The 21,608-nt window shown below is 37.9% G+C and overlaps 1 protein-coding gene across 1 annotated transcript in view; it reads left to right on the top strand.

Annotated features, from left to right (window-relative positions):
• LOC136379565 (uncharacterized) overlaps positions 1-21,608 on the top strand; it is a 94,917-nt gene that overhangs the window by 62,903 nt on the left and 10,406 nt on the right. The window contains exons 2-4 of the mRNA XM_066346929.1: positions 10,999-11,143; positions 13,715-13,808; positions 21,204-21,322. Of these exons, the coding sequence (XP_066203026.1) occupies positions 10,999-11,143; positions 13,715-13,808; positions 21,204-21,322 (358 nt within the window). The remainder of the gene's footprint in view (positions 1-10,998; positions 11,144-13,714; positions 13,809-21,203; positions 21,323-21,608) is intronic.

The following is a 21,608-nucleotide window of genomic DNA, read 5'->3' as shown; positions in this document are numbered from 1 at the left end:
TACCAAGCCAGTAGTTGTGGAGTGGGTGGAGAGGTGGTCAGATTCTAATATATTTTGAAGGTAGAGCTTATTCAATCTTATTTGGGATGAATATGATGTTTAAGAAAGAGAGTAGTTGAAGATGATTTCATGATTTATGGCTTGAATACTTGGATATATGAAAGGAACTGACTAGGATAGGATATTTAAGTGTATTTTTGGAACATTAAAATTGAGGTGACTATAAACATCCAAGAGGAATTTCAACTTGGCAGGTGAATATATGAATCTGAGATTCAGAAAGAGAGGTGTAGGATAGAGTTATAAATTTTGGAATCATTAGCATATGGATTGTTTTTAAAGCTATGAGATGGGGATAAGATCATTAATACAGTGGGAAAGAAGTCTAAAAACAGAGCTCTGGGAACACCGGCCAAGAGTTTGGGGGGATAAGTAAGGAAGAGCAAAAGAGATTATAATCAGAAAGAAAACTGGTAGAGTGTGGAGTCTAGAAGCCAAATGAAATGAGTGTTTCCCAGAGGAGAGAGTAACTCAGCTTTCAAATGCTGTGAATAGATCAAGGAAATAAGGACCTAGGAATTGACCATTGACTTTACTCACCTGAAGGTAATTAGTGACCTTGCCAAATGTAGTTTCAGTGAAGCAGTGGAGTGAAAAAATTATTTGAGTGAGTTCAAAAGAGATGGGGAAGAGTACTGGAAACAGTGAGCACAGGCAACACGTTTAACACTATACCCTCTTGTGAGGAACCATGTGGGAGCTGAAGAGAAGTGGGCCAAAGGGCGTGCTTTGTTTTAAATGGGAAATATGGTACCATGTTTATATCTCTGTGGGAATGATTCTATAGAGAGGATAAATTGATAATACAGAAGGGAGAGAATATTTGGATCCATGGCCTTGAGTAGAGATGAAGAGATAGGATCTGGTCCACAAATGAAGACAGAAGAATTTGTAAGTCATACCTGTTAAAGAGAGAAAAGCAAACAAATGGGCAGGTAGATGTGAATAAGTGGATAATTCCTTGGAAATCTCTTTCAGTTGCTTGGGTAGGAGTAAAGATGGAAACAGAGATCTTGTAGTTAGGAGAGAGGAGACAGTATGAAAACCATCTGGAAGATTGAGAGAAAGAATGGATCTCAGAATCTAGGGTGATTTCAAGACAACATCTTAAGGTAAGTGGTTATACATTTTAAAGTGAAACCAGTCATCATGGTGGTGTGTTTTCCTTAAAGCACATTCTGCAATACAGAGGTAGGTGCAGGTAAATGAGGAATTGAGGATGTATGACAGGAACTTCTTAAACATTATAATGACTGGATCCTACCCACTTTGTGATGTTTTTATATTTTTGGTTACAAAAAGGCCTAGCTATTGGATTTTTTTTTAAGCACCCAAGATGAACTAACCAAAGTCAGAATCACCACTGATTTCATTTTTTTGTTATTGTTTTTTTGTTACACTTTTGCCAGAGGCACTAAAGGTATGGAATAGTTCATTAGCTATGAAGCTAAAGAGATACATTAAGACCCGTTGTGAATGATTTATCATATCTAATTCATTTTTAGATAATGTTGGTCTATAATTTTTTACTCTTGGGGAAATTCAGAGGATGTTAATAAAAGACAAGAATAAAAAAAAACCAAACGGCTGACATTTGTCATCTCTACTGATCATGAAAAAATATCAGAAAGATTGAAATGTAACATGTTAGGTGTCTGATAGTTTTTTTTTTTTAATTACACTAACTTGGAGGGAAACAAATCAATTTGTGGATCTTTATCAAATATGTTATTTTTTGTTAGCATAGAAAGTTTTATGCTAAGTTTCAGCCTGCAACATTTTGTATGTAAAACTGAAGTGTGACAGAAACTTAATGTGAAGGAGACTGTTTCATTCTTTTGATATAAAACACACTCAAAAGTTTACTGAAACTTTTTTAGTCTATGGGTGGATTAACACTGGACAGAAAAAAAAGAAGAAAAGAAAAGGTAAACATGATAGTTTTTCTAAAATACCTTGGAACAAGATGCCAACTATCTTGTTTTGAAACTAGGTTTTGAGAAAAACAGTGTCCCAAATGTATTATTCCCTGAAGCTGTAAAGACTATGGAAGTATTTACTGTGCTTTTGGCAAACAACAATTGCTCAGTCCTCAAAAACATAGCTAACATTTTTCTATTTCGGAGAAAGATGACATGCAGGTTTAGAGGACCTTTGTTTTATCAGCTCATGATGTTAAAACTTCACTATCTAGGTGTATATATAGCAATCTGAGCAGCCTTGTTGGGCCAATAAATGAGTATATAATATATTATTTCTCTTTTTTTGTGAAAAGTTGTAAAAACTTGCTGTGAAAAAAGAAACCTATTATTTCTTTCCTATACCAAACAAAGCATAATTCCGTCTTCAATTCAAAGAAGTTTTATTTGAGCGAGGTTCAAGTAGGAATTAGATAACTTCTCTTTTTCCACTTCTGCTGCTTCTGACACTACAGAAGAGAAGCAAGAAACCAAATACTGTGGGATATGTTGCACAAATACGACTTCATTTAAACCCAAGCCAGATGTAAACGATTCCAAAAATAATGGAACTAGGAGAGCAAACTTTTCAAGGATGCTATGGATGTGTGTTTCCTTTGCTATCATTTATGTTTCTGCAGTCAGGATTTAGTTAAACTACAGTTTAGACAATTCCCTATAAACAATGTTCACTGTTACTCTGTTCCAGGAGCACAGGAATTCCTTTGATGAGCTCTAAGAGAGGTGTAACAATACTCCTGCAGGGCCAGGTTGCTAGGTTACACCTTGTTTCCTTGGTCACGGTAAATACATGGAAGACCCCCAAAAGAGACCACAGATTCTTGGCAGACAGCTTTCATGTGCTCCAAGAGAACATGATGAAAAATGTCTTCAGAAAATAGCTTGATAAAGGCCAGAGGACCTTTATGCATCAGCAGGACATGTCTGAAAGGTAAGAAAATGAAAATGTGAAAGTAACTGGTCATTACTTGAAAGAAAACAAACAAACCAACAAAGATAGTGTTACCAGATTAAATTTCATTTAAAAATGTGAAGTCATGCAGCCTGTGTTACTGAGGATGGTTGCTGTGAGAGAGAAGCAAACTCTTTGTCTCCCCAATACCTTGTAACTGATTACAAATGCAGTGCCATTTTTGTGATCCTTGTTATAACAGCGGGAGAGAAATTTACTGTTTTAATAATGGTATGTCTATGGATACATGGGGCCCTTTAAAAGAGCTTGTGTGAATTTCAGGAGAAAAATAAACAAGACAGCCCAAAGGAAATGTTGATTAGTTAATATTTATATGCTATTAGTTAATATTAGTTAATAGCTATTAGTCAGGTTTAAATGAAATTACTACCACAGGAAAAAGACTTGTACTAGCTCATTAGAGCCACAAACTAGATTAAAAAGAGGCTAAAACCCAATTCGTTTCCTCACTCCTACATTTCACAGCTGTTTCATAAATGTCTCTCAAAGTAAGCTGATAATTAGTATACAATTAGAGGAGTTATAAGTTTCTTGGATTTTTTTGTCTCTATATTGATATATAGCCTGGTGTTTAATTTTTATAAAAGGAGAATTTCACCTTTAGTTTTCAGGATTAAATACACTGTGGTTTCATATGAGTGTAAGAAACTTATTTATAGCTTTCATTTACTGCCTGTAGTTAAGAGAGGAATCATGTGGAGGCAGGTGTCTGGAGGACAAAGCGGTTTTATTAGAGAAGTTCTATTTTTGTTAGCAAACTGTGTAGATCTTAAGCCGTGTCTATGTATTGTGTTGATTTTAATGGTAAAAATTCTGTCATTATTTAGAGAAATGGACATGTGGAATAATCATTTATGGGTAGAAGCTCTGTGAAGGATTATAAACTTTATTTTTCCCCATTTGTTGTGCCAAGAGGAGGTTTATTAGTGAGCTCTGTATAAAATGATCTTGATCACTATTTTTTTAAACTAGTAAATCTTTATACAATTCTTTTAGAGAGTGTGTAAAAAAATGATGCTTAGACTTAAACTTTATTCTTCAAACTTTGAAGGGGGAAGGAAGAAAGGGAGGGAGGGAAAAGGGGAGGAAAGGAGGAGGGGAGGGAGGAGGAAAAGATTTCTTTGTGCCAGTATTTTTGTTCAGTCACGTTTTTAAACATCAAAAAACAAGAGTCTTATACATACCATCTTTCTAATATACGATCAATTTCATTTGGGATTTCATAGCTTTTACCTCTTTTCATAAACTCTACCTCAATCATATATCATCTTTTAGTGTCTGTATTCTTCTTCTCTCTTATGATGTTGTATGTGGTTGAATTTTTAAATCTGTAACAATATAAAGAGTAATGAAACATGCCTTAAGTATTGAAAACCTTCTAATGTATGTGATTACCATAAATTTCTACAAACTTCTTAATATAGTTTTGCAGAGGGAGCATAGCAGTATCTCATAGTCTCTCTATATTAATTTTTTTTTGTATTTCAATGTGTCTTTTGCTTTATAAATGTCAGCAAACCCACTAATAGTTCCTGAACTTTACAAGCTTTCCTTCAGAGAAGTTTAATACATGACTATTCTTTTACTTTTGTTATACCTTAACTTGGATGCCTATTTCTGTTTCTAGGAAGGTGCATAGGTCTGGTGTAATAGAGACATGCAAATCTATATTATTATTACAAATTGGGTCACATTCAATGGAGTAAAAAACAATTCTAGTATATTTTTCAAAATTACAATTTATTATTATATAAGTTTAGAATTAGCAATCTAAATTAAGATACATCTGTTAAAATTACAGGTTTATGGGATTAAATTTTTTTGGAATATCTGTAAAACACTTAGTTGTTTCAAAACAGCTCATTGCTATATTATCATTTACTCAATCTAATTGGTTTAGTTCCAGGAACTTAGTTTAGAATCATCAGAAATTGAAATATAATAATACTTAAGTTTAAAAACCTTTTATACTTAACTTGCCATTTCAGATACTATCAAATTATAATATCAATTCTTTCTGGATTTGATAAGAATTCCTTTCAGAATACTTTCTATTATCTTATTACTATGTAATATAATAGCATGTAGATAACATAATCATTACTTACTTTACAAATGAATAAAATATAGGCATAGAAAGTACAGAGATTCTTGATTTCAAACATAAAAACAATGGTCAAATAAATCAAAGAGGTTGATTTTATATCTTCTTCCATCCAAATTTGATGCACTAGAGTCTGTGGTAATATAGTTTAGCCTGTATGTCACTTATATGTGGAATCTCATGAACACACAAACAAAATAGAAAACAACTCATAGATATGGAGAACAGACGGACAACTGTCAGAGGGGATGGGGGTTGGGGCCTGGGTGAAAAGGGTGAAGGGATTAAGCAAAGAAAATTTATAGACACAGACAACAATGTGGGGATTACAGGAGGGACAAAGGGGAGGGAGGTGGAGAGTAGCGGAGGCCGGTAGTGAAGGAGGGAGACTTGACAGGGTGGTGAACACACAATGCAATATACAGATGATGTAGTGTAGATTTGTACATTTGAAACCTGTATAATTTTAGTAACCAGTGTCACTCCAATAAATTCAATAAAAAAATTATAAGAGTACCTGGTTTCGGCAAATTCCTATGAGATTTGAGAGCCTAGCTCAATATTTTGGGGAGAGAGAGAGGGAGTTTGAGGATTTGGGGAAAGTTTGCTAAGTGAAAAGTTAGATTGAACTCTTTCCTTCCTAAAAACAAAGCTCTCATGGTGCAACACTAACTCTCAATGGCCGTTTAGCGATTGAGTTGTCTGCAATACAATTCTGGCAACCAGATGTCTGGAAGGGCTGCCCTGGCTGGGGTGTGCCCAGCACTGCCTCCTTCACCTCAGGACTAGGCCATCTGCCACTTCCTTCGCTCGCCTCACAAAGTTACATAATCACCAATTTGACATTTTAATTAAACAGATAGCACTCATGGCAGCCAGCAATTTATGAGGCTTATAAATTTGTGATTGTAAAGGACATGGCAATCTTCTGATGAGAGGTGCCCGCAGATTGATGCTATATTGTTCTTTCCATCCAGCAGGCTCAGCTCACCTGATTCCTTCCTGTGGGCCATTCGACACGTTTTAAACCAAGAATAGATGACCAATTCAGATAGCATTGCCTCTTTTAAAGACGCTATAAATCACCGCTGACGAATGCTGCGCGATTTTAGCTGCAGCGCCTTCTCTGTGGCAGCTTTATATTAGAGCATTAATAATATTAATTTCTCTTTCATAAGGATTTAGATTTGTAATTTATGATAACTGTTCCCTGCAGGCAGAAAGATTAAAAATAAGTAAACCAATATACCAACTACACTGCATGTGTCTGGTTTATATTCTTTGGGGGAGGGAAAATAAGAGAGATCTAAAACCAGCTTGTTACCTGAAATGGTATTCTCGGAGGTGCCACTGAAGGCTTAGCTTTTGTTTTGGGCAAATAATAATGGCTCAGATTTATGTGTTCTGTTAACTAGTATGTACTTCAGTGGAGGAATCAGAATTAGAAATATCCATGGTAACGATTTTCCTTAATAACTTCACCCTAATAATGATAGAGCTTTACAGTTATTTGAAGAATCACAGTAGCTTATCTGAATCTTATTTGAATCCTCATGGTTAAAACAAATAAACAAATCCTTATTTGTCATTTACTTGTGTGACTTGGATAAGTTATACCATCTCTCTTTGCCTCCGTTTTCTCATCTATAAAATGAAAACAATTATATTACCCACCGTTAGGTGATTTCAATGATAAACTGAGTTCATCCATGTAAGGCTCCTAGTACAGTGCTGAGAACAGAGCAAGTGCTCAGTCAATGTTAGCAATAAAGTGATTGTAGTAGTAATGTCATCATTGCAATGTTACAAGATAAAAACAAAACCAAAAAATCTTATCACTCAGGCAGAGTCCACATCATCATTTGAATATTAGAGATAAGAAGCTGCCAAGTGTCTGGTATAGGCCCCGCAGGAGCTGCCCGTCAGCTCCCGAGGACACAGGTCTGACAGTCCGACTTCATCAGTGTGCACGTTTAAGGCAGCTGTAGACAGAGGAAGAGTTGGGGTTAGTTGTATAAGCTGGAGGATGCCTTCTTTTTCTTTTCTAAATTAAAGGATCAGAAATTATCTTATTTTGCTGAGATCTGTCCCCCCAAAAAGGCAGGCTGAGGAAAAATTTTATGTGTGTTGGGCAGATAAAATATATTACGCTCACTTTGTTAAAGATGGCGCTGCCCACGTGGAAGCCCATTGCCCAAGTGATTGCTTGGGATGGGTGTGATTATGTTAATATGTGTTGAGGGAGGGCTTTCGTACCAAAAGGTTTTTTGTGTTTTTTTTTTTCTGAAGCTGGAAACGGGGAGAGACAGTCAGACAGACTCCCGCATGCGCCGACTGGGATTCACCCGGTACACCCACCAGGGGCGACGCTCTGCCCACCAGGGGGCGATGCTCTGCTGAGACCAGAGCCACTCTAGAGCCTGGGGCAGAGGCCGAGGAGCCATCCCCAGCACCCGGGCCATCTTTGCTCCAGTGGAGCCTTGGCAGCGGGAGGGGAGGAGAGAGACAGAGAGGAAGGAGGGGGCGGGGGTGGAGAAGCAAATGGGCACCTCTCCTATGTGCCCTGGCCGGGAATCGAACCCGTGTCCTCCGCATGCCAGGCCGACACTCTACCGCTGAGCCAACTGGCCAGGGCCTGTACCAAAAGGTTTTAAAAGGAAGAGAGATCACGTTGTTCTGGGAGAAGAGTGATTATGTTCTAGGAGGAACCCATGCTGTAGGAGAGCAGAGAAAGGCCACGAGAGGAGAAGCAGCCAAGATGGTGGAGTGCTGAGGGAGAAGCCAGTTTGTGCAGAGTTTGTGCAGAGAGGAGATGGGAAACAGAGGTGAATAAGGCTGGTGAGGTTAGAAACCTTTGATTCTAGGAAACTCGGATAAGTCAGTAGCTTTGTGAGCACTGAATGAGTGGGTTTTGGAGCCCAGTGTGTGTTTTTACTTGCCTGCCAGATGCAAGCTAGGATTAAAGGTAATGGCCCACCCATTCTTGTCTCCGTTGTTTCTTTACCAACTGTCCAAATCTAATGCAAACCTGCATGGGCCAGGCTGCTGTGATGGTGGCCGTGGCTACTGGCTTTACAATGTGAAATTTGCAATAGAATTAACAGGAGATTTTGAATGTGCCCCAAATTTTTACCACAAAGTTCCAGCATACTACCCTTCACCATTGTACTGTGGTGTGGTACCCAGCAGCATTACAAAAATGTAAGAGGAGAATCCAGACGTGGAGGCCTAAAAAGATATTGCACACCAGAAGACAATCAGACTAGTCATACAAGATTCACTGATTAGAATCTTCTAAGGTAGTCTGTCATTAGCTGAAACTCTTGACCAATACTCAATCATTTTGAAGAGAGAGAGAGACAGAGAAATAGAGAGGAAGGAGAGATGGTGGGGTTGTTAGTTGCCTATTGTGTCACCAATTTTTAAATTGGTGACCTTCTGTTATTAATACTGTGTAGTAGTAAGCAGGATAATGGCATAAAAAGTTTTAATTTAAACTCAAAAATTAATGTAAACTAAGATGATGAGATAATTTTCAGTTACTTTAAAACTTAATTTCACCTTGAAGTTTTTGTGTTTAGTCTCATAGCATTATACAAGGAAAACATCATAAAGCTCCAACTAACTAGATACTTCTTATCAAGTATTTTAATTATGTGAACTTATTATTTCCCCTGTGCTCTGCTTTGAGGAGATTACATAAGCAAAGTAAGACCATTTCTCACACTTTAGATTGAAAAGCAAGAAAGAGGAGACTTGCAGATTTTGCTCTTTACTCAAACTCTCACTGTGTAACCGTTACTGGAGTTTAGAATCACTGGACACCAGCCACTGAGGAAAAATTCAGCCATGTTCATTAGCCTTTTTTTCCTGATTTTGTTTTGGTGTAAAATGGCTAGCATATTTCAATAAAGACAAATGAACCAAAAAAGCCAGTTAAAATTTCACCTTCGGTGTATTACCTGATACATTGTTTTATTTCCCCCGATTTTTTTCTCCCTGATTACTGGCTATACCACCTCCAGTGGTATAGATGGCAGGACTTACCTGCTTCAAGAGTAATACATTTGGGCAATTTAATATTGTCTTTCTAAAGTGTGTTATTTTGTTTCTATGGCAAGATACTGATAATTTCAAGAAACAATGTCTAAACTACTAAAGAAGGCTCAACTAAGTCAGTTGTGAGAATATATTTTCTGACTTATATCAGAAAAAACCAAATTCTCTGATTTTTATTTAATAGTAGGTGGAGGGAAAGTTTTCTCCACGATAAAAGGGCAAACCTTATTCTTCTTTTAATGGCACAGTAATGCTATTTTTAGAATATGACGCAATGGCTATGCACTTCTACTCTATCAGCTCAGTTAATAAATGAAAAGTGAAAGAAATTTTTATATTGTAGTTTATGAAGGCAACCTCAATATATATATAAGAGATATTTAGTTTCTTGTTAGCAAAATTGCTACAGGGGCATAAGAACTGGACCTTAAAACATAGAATGCCATCTCTTAAGACTCTCAGAACCTAAAAAATGATCTATTAACAGTAAAAAGAGGCCAGAAATAAAGATATGGTTTCTAGTTTTACTTAACATGAAAAGGCATAGTAAGATTGTATTTTTAAATTGGCTAAAAATAGTAGTGTAAAAACCAATTGCGCAGAGAGAGACTTATCATTGCTGAAGAGAAAGGGAGCCATGTAAGAATAACAATGAATATTTACCTAGGCTTTAGGTTCCTTAGGAATAGAAAAGACACTTTATGTCTCAGTGGAGTAAGAATGGGAATATGGAAAGAACTGGATTGTTCTTAAGCAAAAAGGTTGAGTAGTATTTCAGATTGAGTAATATTGATGAAAGAACCTGACTTTGTCATTTGTTGGCCACCAATCTGAGGAAATATAGGAGGTCTGGGGAAAATGTCAGGCCCAGATTAACGTGGAAAGCAACAAAGAGTTTACGGGCGCTTGTTTTTGCCTCATCCATCGCTGTAGCTCCTCTAGCAGCAGTACTCCGATCTGAGTGCTGAGCTCTTTGACTGTATCTAATCAGTGAGTGTGGATACTTGTGGGTATCAATAGATACACTTTCCTAAGACATGCAGTCTATTGTAAATACCTTGACTGTGTATGGTCAGCAGTGGCAGCCATCACAGACATTCACATGCAGGTTCCCATGAATTCGGACAGACGGTAAAGAGTAGAGCCAAACAATGGTGGGCTGTTCTTTAATTCAAGTCTCCCACCTGCTGACAAGCAACACACAGGGAAAACACTTCCCTTTCATTCAGAGCTCCCAAAGCCCTGACGCATTCTCCGGTTCCACAACCAGGAGAATCTTCTCCAGTTCCTCCTAGAATCAAATGCCCCACCAGTCTCAGCGGAGCTCACAAAAGCCCCTCACCTCTGGTTCCCCATCTGCACACCTTCTCTTTCTTTCCCTGCCAACATGGCTTCTCTCTCTGCCTCTTCTCCTTTTTCTTTTTCAAAACTTTCTGGCGCAAAAACCTCTCCTCCAGCAAACATTAGCAAGACAATGGCCCTTCCCAAGCAGGAAGGTAATTTGCAATTTCACAGAGCACATATACCTGCCTGGCACTGCCCAGTGCAATTTTGTAACAATAAAAGTGAGCAAATTCAAAAATCATATTTTACAAACTCATTTGCCCAACACTGACCTTTTGAAGTGACTTTTAACTGTAAAAATGTGCTTAGGACTATGATAAGATATAAAAGTCCTTTAGATTTAGGTAAATTCCTTGAGTAGCATTTATTTCTCCTCCAAATGGAAAATTGGCTCTTATAATTTATTGTTATTGTCATTTCATACAAAAGTATTTCCATTTAAAGACTTTAAAACATTTTAAGCATTTTCTTTCACACAGCTCTTCAGGTCGAAACTCAGACAGTCAGGGGATTCATCCATCAAACGCTTCATCCTGCTCCAATCTGAGTGAGTCACAGACTTGGTCGGCTCTATCAGGGAACAAAACCTTTTGCTCACGATCGGATTCTGGAATATCATCCCAGGTAAACATTTATAAATAGCTCTTTATCTCATGAAAAGCTTCTAAAATGAACTCTATCTTATATTTAATACTTTTTAATAAGTGTATATACTTCTGAAATCCACCCTTGTAATTAGGGGGGAAAGGAAAGGCTGGGACTCGCGGTCCAGCTTAGAGAAAAAGTGGAAGGGAACCAGGAGGAGGGATACCAGAGGAGATGAGGAGAAAATGACCCCACCCCTTCCTTTCTCCCACTGAGTTCAAATCCTATCTCTAGCCTGCGAGTTCCGTCCTTTCTTTTTGGAATTTCCTATTTTAACAAAACATTTTCTCCTTCTGAACTGATCATTTCGAAGGCTTTTTTCTAAACCATCAAAGTGGAGTCATAGATGCTTTCCTCCTTTCCTTTGTTCATAATTGGATCAAAATGAGTTATGTAGGTCTGCCTTCCAAATTATAGGCAATGAGTTTTGCTTTCTTTGTGTTTTTTAACACAAATGCCATGTTATATTTAACTTTGTATCCCCATTGCCTGACAGAGTGCTTGACACACAGCAAATGTACAATATATGTTTTTAAATACATGAACGAAATGAAGTGAAGCATACTCGCTTCAAAAATACTTATTGAACCAATGAATAAGTCAATTGGTCTATCAGAATTAGAAAAGGAAAAAGAGAAGGCAAGGCACAAATATTTACTGTTTCCTTAAGGAGAAACAACATTCACAAAACTACACCCCGCTGACAACCTTCCATGAATATAAAGAAAGAAAGGCATTGGCTTGTGTCCCTACAATGTCAGAAGTCCCCAAATCAGTCACATAATTTCTTTAAAAACAAACAAACAGGTTTTTGTTTTGCTTTGCAGACAATTAGATGCCAATTGAGAAATGGAAACTTTCTTCTCAAATAACTTTTTAGCTTAGATTCTTTTTTATCCCCAGCCAAGAGCCTCAAGAAATAGCACAAAGAGGCAATGTAGTGTGAAATTTTAACTTCTAAGACATTTTTATTCTATGATAGAAGCAAGAAAACATATTTCAAAAGCACATAGCAGGTTGGGGGAAAAGTTTTTATAAACATGTTAACTTAACAACCGAAATAGGCCAGAGACTGTATTTCTCAATAATCTGAAATGTACTTGTGCCTCTTAGTCTTTTTCTTTTCATAGCTCTAATGAATGAGTGAATTCCTTGAAAGCATGTTAGCAAAACCTCAAGATATCTCAAAGAATTGTTTAAGCATTAATATTTTAGTGTTACTGCTAATAAGGTAGAGAGATTTTATTAGTTCTATTTTTTAAAAGAAGATATCGACTTACTTACTGGGGTAACCAAGGTCATTCAATGAGTAAGTAATTAAAAGATCAAAGCTAAATGATTATTAAAATGCCACCTCTTCCCAATTTATTTTGAGGCAGCTTTTTCCAAATTCTGCTTTACAAAATGCGTAGTCCCACATGCTACTCCAAGAATAAAAATCCCTATGTTTTAAAAATTCAGGGGAACACTTTGTAGTATAGACTCACAATATATATTAGAATACAAAAGGTTCTGAAAAGTCTGGAGAAAAAAAGAAATGCTTAACTTGGTTTAATCCAGAGCCTCATAAGCGTATTTAATAGTAGAAATGTTTTTTATGTTAGTATTAGTCACATAGATTTATAGCTCAAGCAAAGCATAAGCTCTGTGAAATGCTGCTCTGTGAGACGAAGGCAGTTGTTCCAAATACTTCCATAACATCTCTTTAAATCAAATGTTCTGGGTTTGTTTGGATAGTGTATAACACTGGCTAACAGAAGAATGAATTCATGGTGTGTATATTTAACATAGTTATCTTTTCCTAGTAATATGTCTTTATGTTTGTGTGACCTTGAAACTACAATATGTTGTAGAAGATAATGGGAATTCTGATTGACTGCAACCCAATAGTCATAAACAATATAAAATTGCCCCAAATGTGATCCTAGCACATATTTTGGTCAGTAATAGACTGTCTAGAACAAGGAAACGACCAGACATGAAATATTTCATTCAATACTGTTTACACATTTTAAGAGCAATGTAAATAAATTGGAATTTTTCCCAAAGAGAATCACATGTTCTTCCTAGATATTTAATAATTTGTAAGCCATGATCTGTGAATAATAATTGAATGACTTAGGAAGAAGATGACAACTGTTGTCAAACACTTAAAATAGTAGTCACATGTGAAAGGATTCTTTGGGACCCATAGAATAAAGAGCCTTTAACTGTTTGAACCGTTCCAAATGTAATGAGATTCCTCGTGAGATATTCAGTAAGTATTAAAGGACAATTTATTGTAGGTAGGTGATGTAGACTCATAATTGGGTACATATATATATTTCTGCTACCATTTACTCTCAAACATAAATCAGTTGCAGGTGTCAGAGATGCAAAGTTGGATAAGAATGCAGACTTTAGACTAAGATGACTTCTGTGAGCACACTATTAGGTACTTGAAGTTCCATTTGGCTGAATGTTAGACATGCATTTGCATCACTTTTAAACATAAAAGTGAGTGAATTGTATATTGCCAGAATTATATACTGCTTTTCTCTTATTTTAAAGCTTCCGTCAGATTCTTTTAAGTACCTCACTTGGCACAAGGTAGAACAACATGACATTCAAGGAAGTCAACTGCGTTCCCCGAGAGTCAGAGAAGGTAAAGCACAAATGTGTGTACTCTCTGTGCACATGCTCTGAGTAGATACTTTTGTGGATTGAAAGACACTATTTAAAAGAAAAAGATATCACTTGTAGGTAGAAAAATTTCTTTCATCAAGATCATGGAATTGTTAATTTAGTGAAACCACCTTTAAAAGCATGTAGTAATATCAAATTATAAAAATAACAAATGTTCAGTATTAAATATTGGTAAATAGATAAAAAACAAACCTGTACTTCAACTATCCAGAAATTGTCACCCTGACTTTTATTTCCAATTATGCTTTCTTTGAAAAACATTTACATATATACTTAAAAAATATATTTTATTGACTGATTTTACAAAGAGAGGAGAGAAAGGGGCAGGGAGCAAGAAGCAGCAACTCACAGCTGCTTCACGTTAGTTGTGCATTGAATGCTTTTCTGTGTGCCTTGACCAGGCAAGCCCAGGGCTTTGAAACAGCGACCTCAGCGTTCCAGGCTGACGCTTTATCCGCTGTGCCAACAGTGGATACATACATACTTCTTAACAAAAATGTATAAACAATTTTAAATAAATGAATAAATATTTTTACTTATCTTAATATTGTGAGCATTTCTTACATGTTATTCAACATTACCCAAAATATATTTATTAAAGGTTACACATTTTTTTATGATTTTAATTTGTGTTTACATAGATTCAAGTGTCCCACCAAATATATCTCCCCCACTCCCTTATTCCCCTCAGACCCCCCATGCCCCCTCCCACCAACACTTTCCCCCCTTCGCTCCAGGATTTGCTGTCCTGTTCTCTATAATGCTGTGTTATGTATATATAATTTCATTAATCTCTTTCCCTTCTCTGATCCCATCTTCTCTCTACTTTCCCTCTGACCTCTTTCCCTCTGGTCCCTTTGATCTCTCCTCTGCCTCTCTTCTGTTGCTCAGTTCACGTTGTTCATTGGATTCCTCAAATGAGTGAGGTCATATGATATTTTTGTTTCTCTGCCTGGCTTATTTTACTTAGCATAAAAAGATGATGCATTTTTCATCATAAGGATATTAAACTTCTCAATATTTTTGGAAATTGTTTATTTACTATATTTTATGGTCATGGACAACACTGTCTCATCAATGGATGACTTTAACCGGATTTAATCCTATGACTTTTTTTTAAAGCATCAAAGAGAGTAAATAAAGCAGGCCAACTAAGTTTATCTTTTTACTCAGCATTTTAAATTTAGTAGAAAAACCAATATTTTAATGTTTCTTTTTCATCCTCACATTTTTCAAGTGATTTAGCATGACAGTGTAAAGAATCATGATCTGCAGCCCCTGATATGCATATTTTGATTAGTATAAGTAGATTATAGTTCGATTTCTATAAGTATCTTTCAATAGATTATAAACTATGTAAGAACAGGGACAATGAATTTCTCAAGTTTCTTTTGCATCCTCCATAAGCTGATGAAATAATGTTAAACATAATTCTTGCTTCAGTGAGTATTTAGTCTTTCTAAAACTTCAAATATCTTGGCTGTCCATCTGTATTTTCAGACTGACAATTATATTGTATAATTATTGCTTTAGAAAAAGTTATAGATCTATTCATCTACTTATTTTCCCTTCTCCATTGCATTACTTTACTCACACATGCCTTTCTTCTTTCACTCAAGTTCAATTGACAAAGGGTGACTAAAATAACATCATTTTCTGAAACTTAGAGTAAAATATATTATGTTTTGGTCTGACCTGTGGTGGCGCAGTGGATCAAGCGTCGACCTGGAACGCTGAGGTCGCTGGTTCGAAACCCTAGGCTTGCTCGGTCAAGACACATATGGGAGTTGATGCTTCCTGCTCCTCCCCCCTTTCTCTCTCTCTCTATCTCTCTCTCTGTTTCTCTTCTCTAAAAAATGAATAAATAAAAATAAATAAATAAAAATAAAGACTTTAATATATATATATATATTATGTTTTAATTCTGCTTGCTCTATTTGCAGCTGAGCACTGATTCTTATATTTTAAAATATTTATAGATAGTACAATCATAGGTATTGTAGATTTGTTCTTTGGAGACCTTAGAGAAAATATTTTTCAAAAAGGAAGAAATTAGATGGAATTAGAAAGAAGACCAGAGGAAGTGGAGGCAGTGTGTAAGCAATTCATCAGCAAAAGCAGGACAGGACTACCTGAGAGACTCACGTGGGCTGTGTTCAGTCAGTTCATAAACTTAGTGTGTGGACAAATGACCTAGAGATGAGTGAAAATGCAGATTTCTGGGCCCTCTTCCCCCCAAATCTAATGTAATTAGTATGTATTGGGGGCTCCATTATCTGCATTTGTAAAAACATAATCACTGGAAATTCTGTCGTAGATTATTTGAGAGGCATACAATGAGAAATGGTTTAGGAGGAAGAGAGGGAAGGAAGAAATTTGAATAGAATTGCAAAAGATTGGTAAAGTAAGGGGATTAGCATTTATGTGTGTGTGAAAGAGAGGTGGTTGGTGATTGTGATAGCCACAGGGAGGAAAAAAGATATTGTATCCTGAGCACAACTAAAGAGTGAGGTTCAGAGAGAATTGCAGAATTGAAGAAATTGGAAGGGATTACCAGAGAATAAAATGTAGTAGTAAACTGAAAATGAGCATGTGTGAAGCAAGTCCAATGGCCTCCTTCCTTCCCTGACTTAAGCAGCCAGGGCATGAGTTGAGGTCATCTCTCAACAAAACCAATCCCACCTAATGACCACAGTGGCCATTCATGCAAAGGACATAATTGCTGTGCAGAGATAATGTACATTTTTTTGTCAGAGATCATTAACAACATCCAATCTCCAGCCAAGTGAATAGTCATAAAAAGAATGGAGCATGATCTAAGGCAGGGGTCGAGAACCTTTTTGGCTGAGAGAGCCATGAACGCCACATATTTTAAAATATAATTCTGTGAGAGCCATACAACAACCCGTGTACATAACGCATTATCCAATAAAAATTTGGTGTTGTCTCGGAGGACAGCTGTGATCGGCTCCAGCCACACACAACCATGAACATGAGCGGTAGGAAATGGATTGTAATACATAAGAATGTTTTATATTTTTAACATTATTACTTTTTATTAAAGATTTGTCTGCGAGCCAGATGCAGCCATCAAAAGAGCCACATCTGGCTCGCGAGATGTGGCTCTTTTGATGGCTGCATCTGGCTCGCGAGCCATAGGTTCCTGACCCCTGATATAAGGGATGGAAAATATTGGAAAATCCCATTGCCTCAAACCATAGAGAAAATAGATGTCCCTGTTCATTACCCTTTACCCTTAATTTTAAGAGGGTGTGTGTGTGATGGAGAATGAGTGCTTTTCAAAAGCATCCTGATAAGAATTACCTTCCTCTTAGCTTAGATTTTAAAAAACTCACCAAAACTACTTCACTTGGACTCAACTATCCCAGTTGTACATCCAGGAAGAGTTTTTAAGAAGAGAAAGGTTATCTGGTATGTGATAAACAGCAGTTAACCAAGACTTAAATCATAGGATTAAGACTGACTTAATTCCCTCCAACTAAATGAAGCAAAAGTACAAACTTTTGGCAGAATTCTTTTAAAGCGTAAATGTGGCCCTGGCTGGTTGGCTCAGTGGTAGAGCGTCGGCCTGGTGTGCAGAAGTTCTGGGTTCGATTCCCGGCCAGGGCACACAGGAGAGGCGCCCATCTCCTTCTCCACCCCTCCCCCTATCCTTCCTCTCTGTCTCTCTTCCCCTCCCACAGCCAAGGCTCCATTGGAGCAAAGATGGCCCGGGCGCTGGAGATGGCTCCTTGGCCTCTGCCCCAGGCACTAGAGTGGCTCTGGTCACAACAGAGCCATGCCCCGGAGGGGCAGAGCATCGCCCCCTGGTGGGCAGAGCGTCGCCCCCTGGTGGGCGTGCCGGGTGGATCCCAGTCGGGCGCATGCCCAGTCTATCTGTCTCTCCCCGTTTCCAGCTTCAGAAAAATACAAAAAAAAAAAAAAAGAGTAAATGCATTTTGTTTGAAAAATCCTCAGGAAGTTCATTCCGTTACTGCTGTTATGAGTTACAAATCTAGTGAGGGGACCAAGGGCAATCTCAGAGATAGGGGAAACCCAACATCCTTGGGCTGCCAGATATTCCAGGGTCAAGTTTTAGCTGGTAAAATATAGCTCAACTACTAACCAAGTCTGAGTAAAAAGGAAGGCAGAAAGAAAGGAAGGAAGGAAGAAAGAAGGGAAGGAGGGAGGGAAAGAAAGAAAGAAAGAAAGAGAGAGGGAGGAAGGAAAGGAAAGGAAAGGAAAGGAAAGGAAAGGAAAGGAAAGGAAAGGAAAGGAAAGGAAAGGAAAGGAAAGGAAAGGAAAGGAAAGGAAAGGAAAGGAAAGGAAAGGAAAGGAAAGGAAAGGAAAGGAAAGGAAAGGAAAGGAAAGGAAAGGAAAGGAAAGGAAAGGAAAGGAAAGGAAAGGAAAGGAAAGGAAAGGAAAGGAAAGGAAAGGAAAGGAAAGGAAAGGAAAGGAAAGGAAAGGAAAGGAAAGGAAAGGAAGAAGGAGTAAGCCTGACCGAAGGTGGCGCAGTGGATAAAGTGTTGACCTGGAATGCTGAGGTCGCCCGTTCAAAACTGCATGCAGGCTAGCCTGGTCAAGTAACATGAGAAGCAACTATGAGTTGAGTCTTTCCACTCCTCCTCTCACCCCACTTCTCTTTCTTTCTCTCCTCTCTCTAAAAATCAATAAATAAAATCTTAAAAGAGAAAGAAAGAAAAGATAAAAGAGAAAGATACGCCTGGCTTAATACATTGGTTGGTTAAAGCATCGTCCTGAAGCGCAGTTTACTGGTTCGATCCCGGTCAGGGCACACAGAGAAACAGCTCAATGTTCCTGTCTCTTGCTAAAATCAATAATTAAAAATACTTTTTAAAAAGAAAAAATAATCCAATTTAATACAACTGCTTACAGTGAAGATGACCAGTGGACTCCAACTTCACAGAAACCTTTGAAAGCTGCTTTAAAAAAATAATTGAAAGAGAAGAACAGTAGAATTCAAACAAAAAATACAGGGCAGAGTTTGACACACTCTGGGGTGTCTGTTGCACAAAGAAAGTTGCCAAATATGGGAGTGGGTATTAAAGACAGTAGAGCCCAAGATCTCCCAAGTCAATTAGGTAATTGTTCTAGTTTTTCTAGTTCTATGACTTTTAACTCCAACCTTCCTAATCAATGAAGAAGACAATTTCTTAACACAAGATATTTTATTTGTAAATTAGCTGATATGCTGCCACCTTCAGGGTTAGGTTATTTCATGGATGACAATAGTGCTGTTCATTATGAAAGAAACACCTGGAAAGGCAAGTTGCCCCTTGGCTTCTACCTGCACCTAATGAAGGAACCGATGTTTTTGTCAAAATAGTGAAATATTGGAGTCTTTCTCTTATTGCCTTCCATAAATCCTTCATGCATAAACTCTATCTCCCATCAGAACCTAAACAAATCTGTTGCAAAAACAGTTTGTTCCTGATGCCTTCAGTATCATCCTCCTGTTTTTGTTTTTCACCTGTGAAATGAAGGGAATCATGCATTCCATAAAAAATGCGATGTTAAAAGTGTGTACAAAGGGTATAAGTATGACTCACGGAAATACAGCATGTTAGAGTTGGGAGGACATTAAAATCATTTAGTTTAAGATTGCTGTCAGGAGCCTAATTGACATGACAGTGTGAAGTTTGGGTATAGCACAAGAGTGTAGGGATTTATCGCAACAAGAAAGCATGTTGGTCTTGAATAGTATTTTGGTATTAGAAAAGAGTTAGAAATCAGTATTTTTGTATAGCATTATAAACTTGAAACATATTTTTTCACTCAGTTCAGCTTATGTTGGACCCTTGATTCCAGTCTTCCGTATATGTTAGCACACAAGGGGAATTGAAGCTCAGAAAATTAAAATTAGGCACTTAGAGTAGAACAATTACCCAGAACCCAACTCCAGACTAGAAACAGCATATCCTTTCCCTAACCTTGAAAGTTTTGTACAAACCTAATTTAGAGGACGTTAAGGTTAGAAAATAGCAGGAAATAAGTTTGGAAATGGAGATTGGTAAAATTGTGGGAAACCTTGCCTGACAAGTTATAATGTTTCATCTTTATTCAATAGGCAATAAGAAATGTCTTTTTTAAACTTTTTTTTTATTTTTCTGAAGTGAGAAGCAGGGAGGCAGAGACAGACTCCCGCATGTGCCTGACCGGGAACCACCCAGCATGCCCACCACGGGCGTTGCTCTGTTGCACCTGGAGCCATTCTAGAGCCTGAGGTGGAGGCCATGGAGCCATCCTCAGTGCCAGGCTAACTTTGCTCCAATGGAGCCTCGGCTGTGAGAGGGGAAGAGAGAGACAGAGAGGAAGGAGAGGGAGAGGGGCAGATGACAACTTCTCCTGTGTGCCCTGACCGGGAATTGATCCCGGACTTTCATATACCAGCCAATGCTATACCACTGAGCCAACCAGCCAGGGCCAAGAAAATTTTTTGTTGTTGTTGTTCAGTGAGAAGAGGGGAGGCAGAGACAGACTCACTCATGTGCCCAGATAGGGATGCACCTAGAGGGCAATGCTCTGCCCATCTGAGGTGTTACTCTGTTACTCAGCAACTGAGCTATTTTAGTGCCTGAGGCAGAGGTCATGGAGCCATCTTCAGTGCCTGGGGCCAACTCACTCCAATCAAGCCATGGCTACATGACAGGAAGAGAGAGAGGGAGAGAGAGATAGAGAAGCGAGAGGGGGAAGGGTGGAGAAGCAGATGGGCAGGTGCTTCTCCTATGTGCCCTGTCCGGGAATCAATCCCAGGGCATCTACACACAGGCCAACACTGTACCACTGAGTGAACCAGCCAAGACCAAGAAATTTCTGTAATGTTTTCAACATGTGAGTCTTATGGTAAAGCTGTACTTTAAGGAAGGCTGGATGACAATTTGTATTATTTATTTTGGAGGAGAGAACATTAAAACAAGAAGATCCAAGGGAAAGTTGCAGTTCAGGTAGGAAAAGATAAGGGTCTGGACATTGACAAGAGAACAAAGATTCTCAAGGGGAAAACTGGTAAGAGCAGGTGGCTAATTAAAATTATACAAAGAGAGGAAAAGTCAGGATTGACTTCACATCCCCAAAGACAAAGTTATACTAAGATTAAAATCACTATTCTCGTGATTTTTCTTGTTTGCCTTGGCTAGAAATCATTTATGTAGAGTTAACATTCAACTCTTTTTGTTACTGTTCACACTTTTAGGACATAATATGGGTCAAATCATAATGTCCTCAATGCAAATATAGAGTGGAGATTTAAAACAACTGGTCAAATACCAATTGAAGATGTCAGTCCTGTTGCCCTAACCTACTTCTAAGTTCTTACCTGGTGAATTTTGCCTAGGACCATCTGCAGAAGAGTTGCTCTTCACAGAGGAGGAGTATTTCTTACCTCTACGGAAAAAAGTTGTTGAAAAAAACAAATGGGAAACATGGCTACAAGAAAATTGGGAGGACTGCAAGGTGAGAGCTTTAAAAAAACAGAAAAAAAACCCTATTTTCAGAAATGGTGGTGGACGAAGAGTTGACATGGGGGGGTAAACACACAATATGGTGCAAAGAGTTGTGTTGTAGAACTGGGCTCCTGAAACCTGTATAATTATGTTAGTGTCACCCCAATAAAAAAAATAAAAATGCTTTTATTTAAGTTGGAAACGGGGAGGCAGTCAGACAGACTCCCGCATGCGCCCAACCGGGATCCACCCGGCATGCCCACCAGGGGACGATGCTCTGCCCCTCTGGGGCATCA

This window comes from Saccopteryx leptura, chromosome 8, assembly GCF_036850995.1.
Source record: "Saccopteryx leptura isolate mSacLep1 chromosome 8, mSacLep1_pri_phased_curated, whole genome shotgun sequence".
In the NCBI taxonomy this organism is placed as follows: domain Eukaryota; kingdom Metazoa; phylum Chordata; class Mammalia; order Chiroptera; family Emballonuridae; genus Saccopteryx; species Saccopteryx leptura.
Note: the sequence above shows the minus strand (reverse complement) of the source record. Positions and strands in the feature narration are given on the sequence as shown.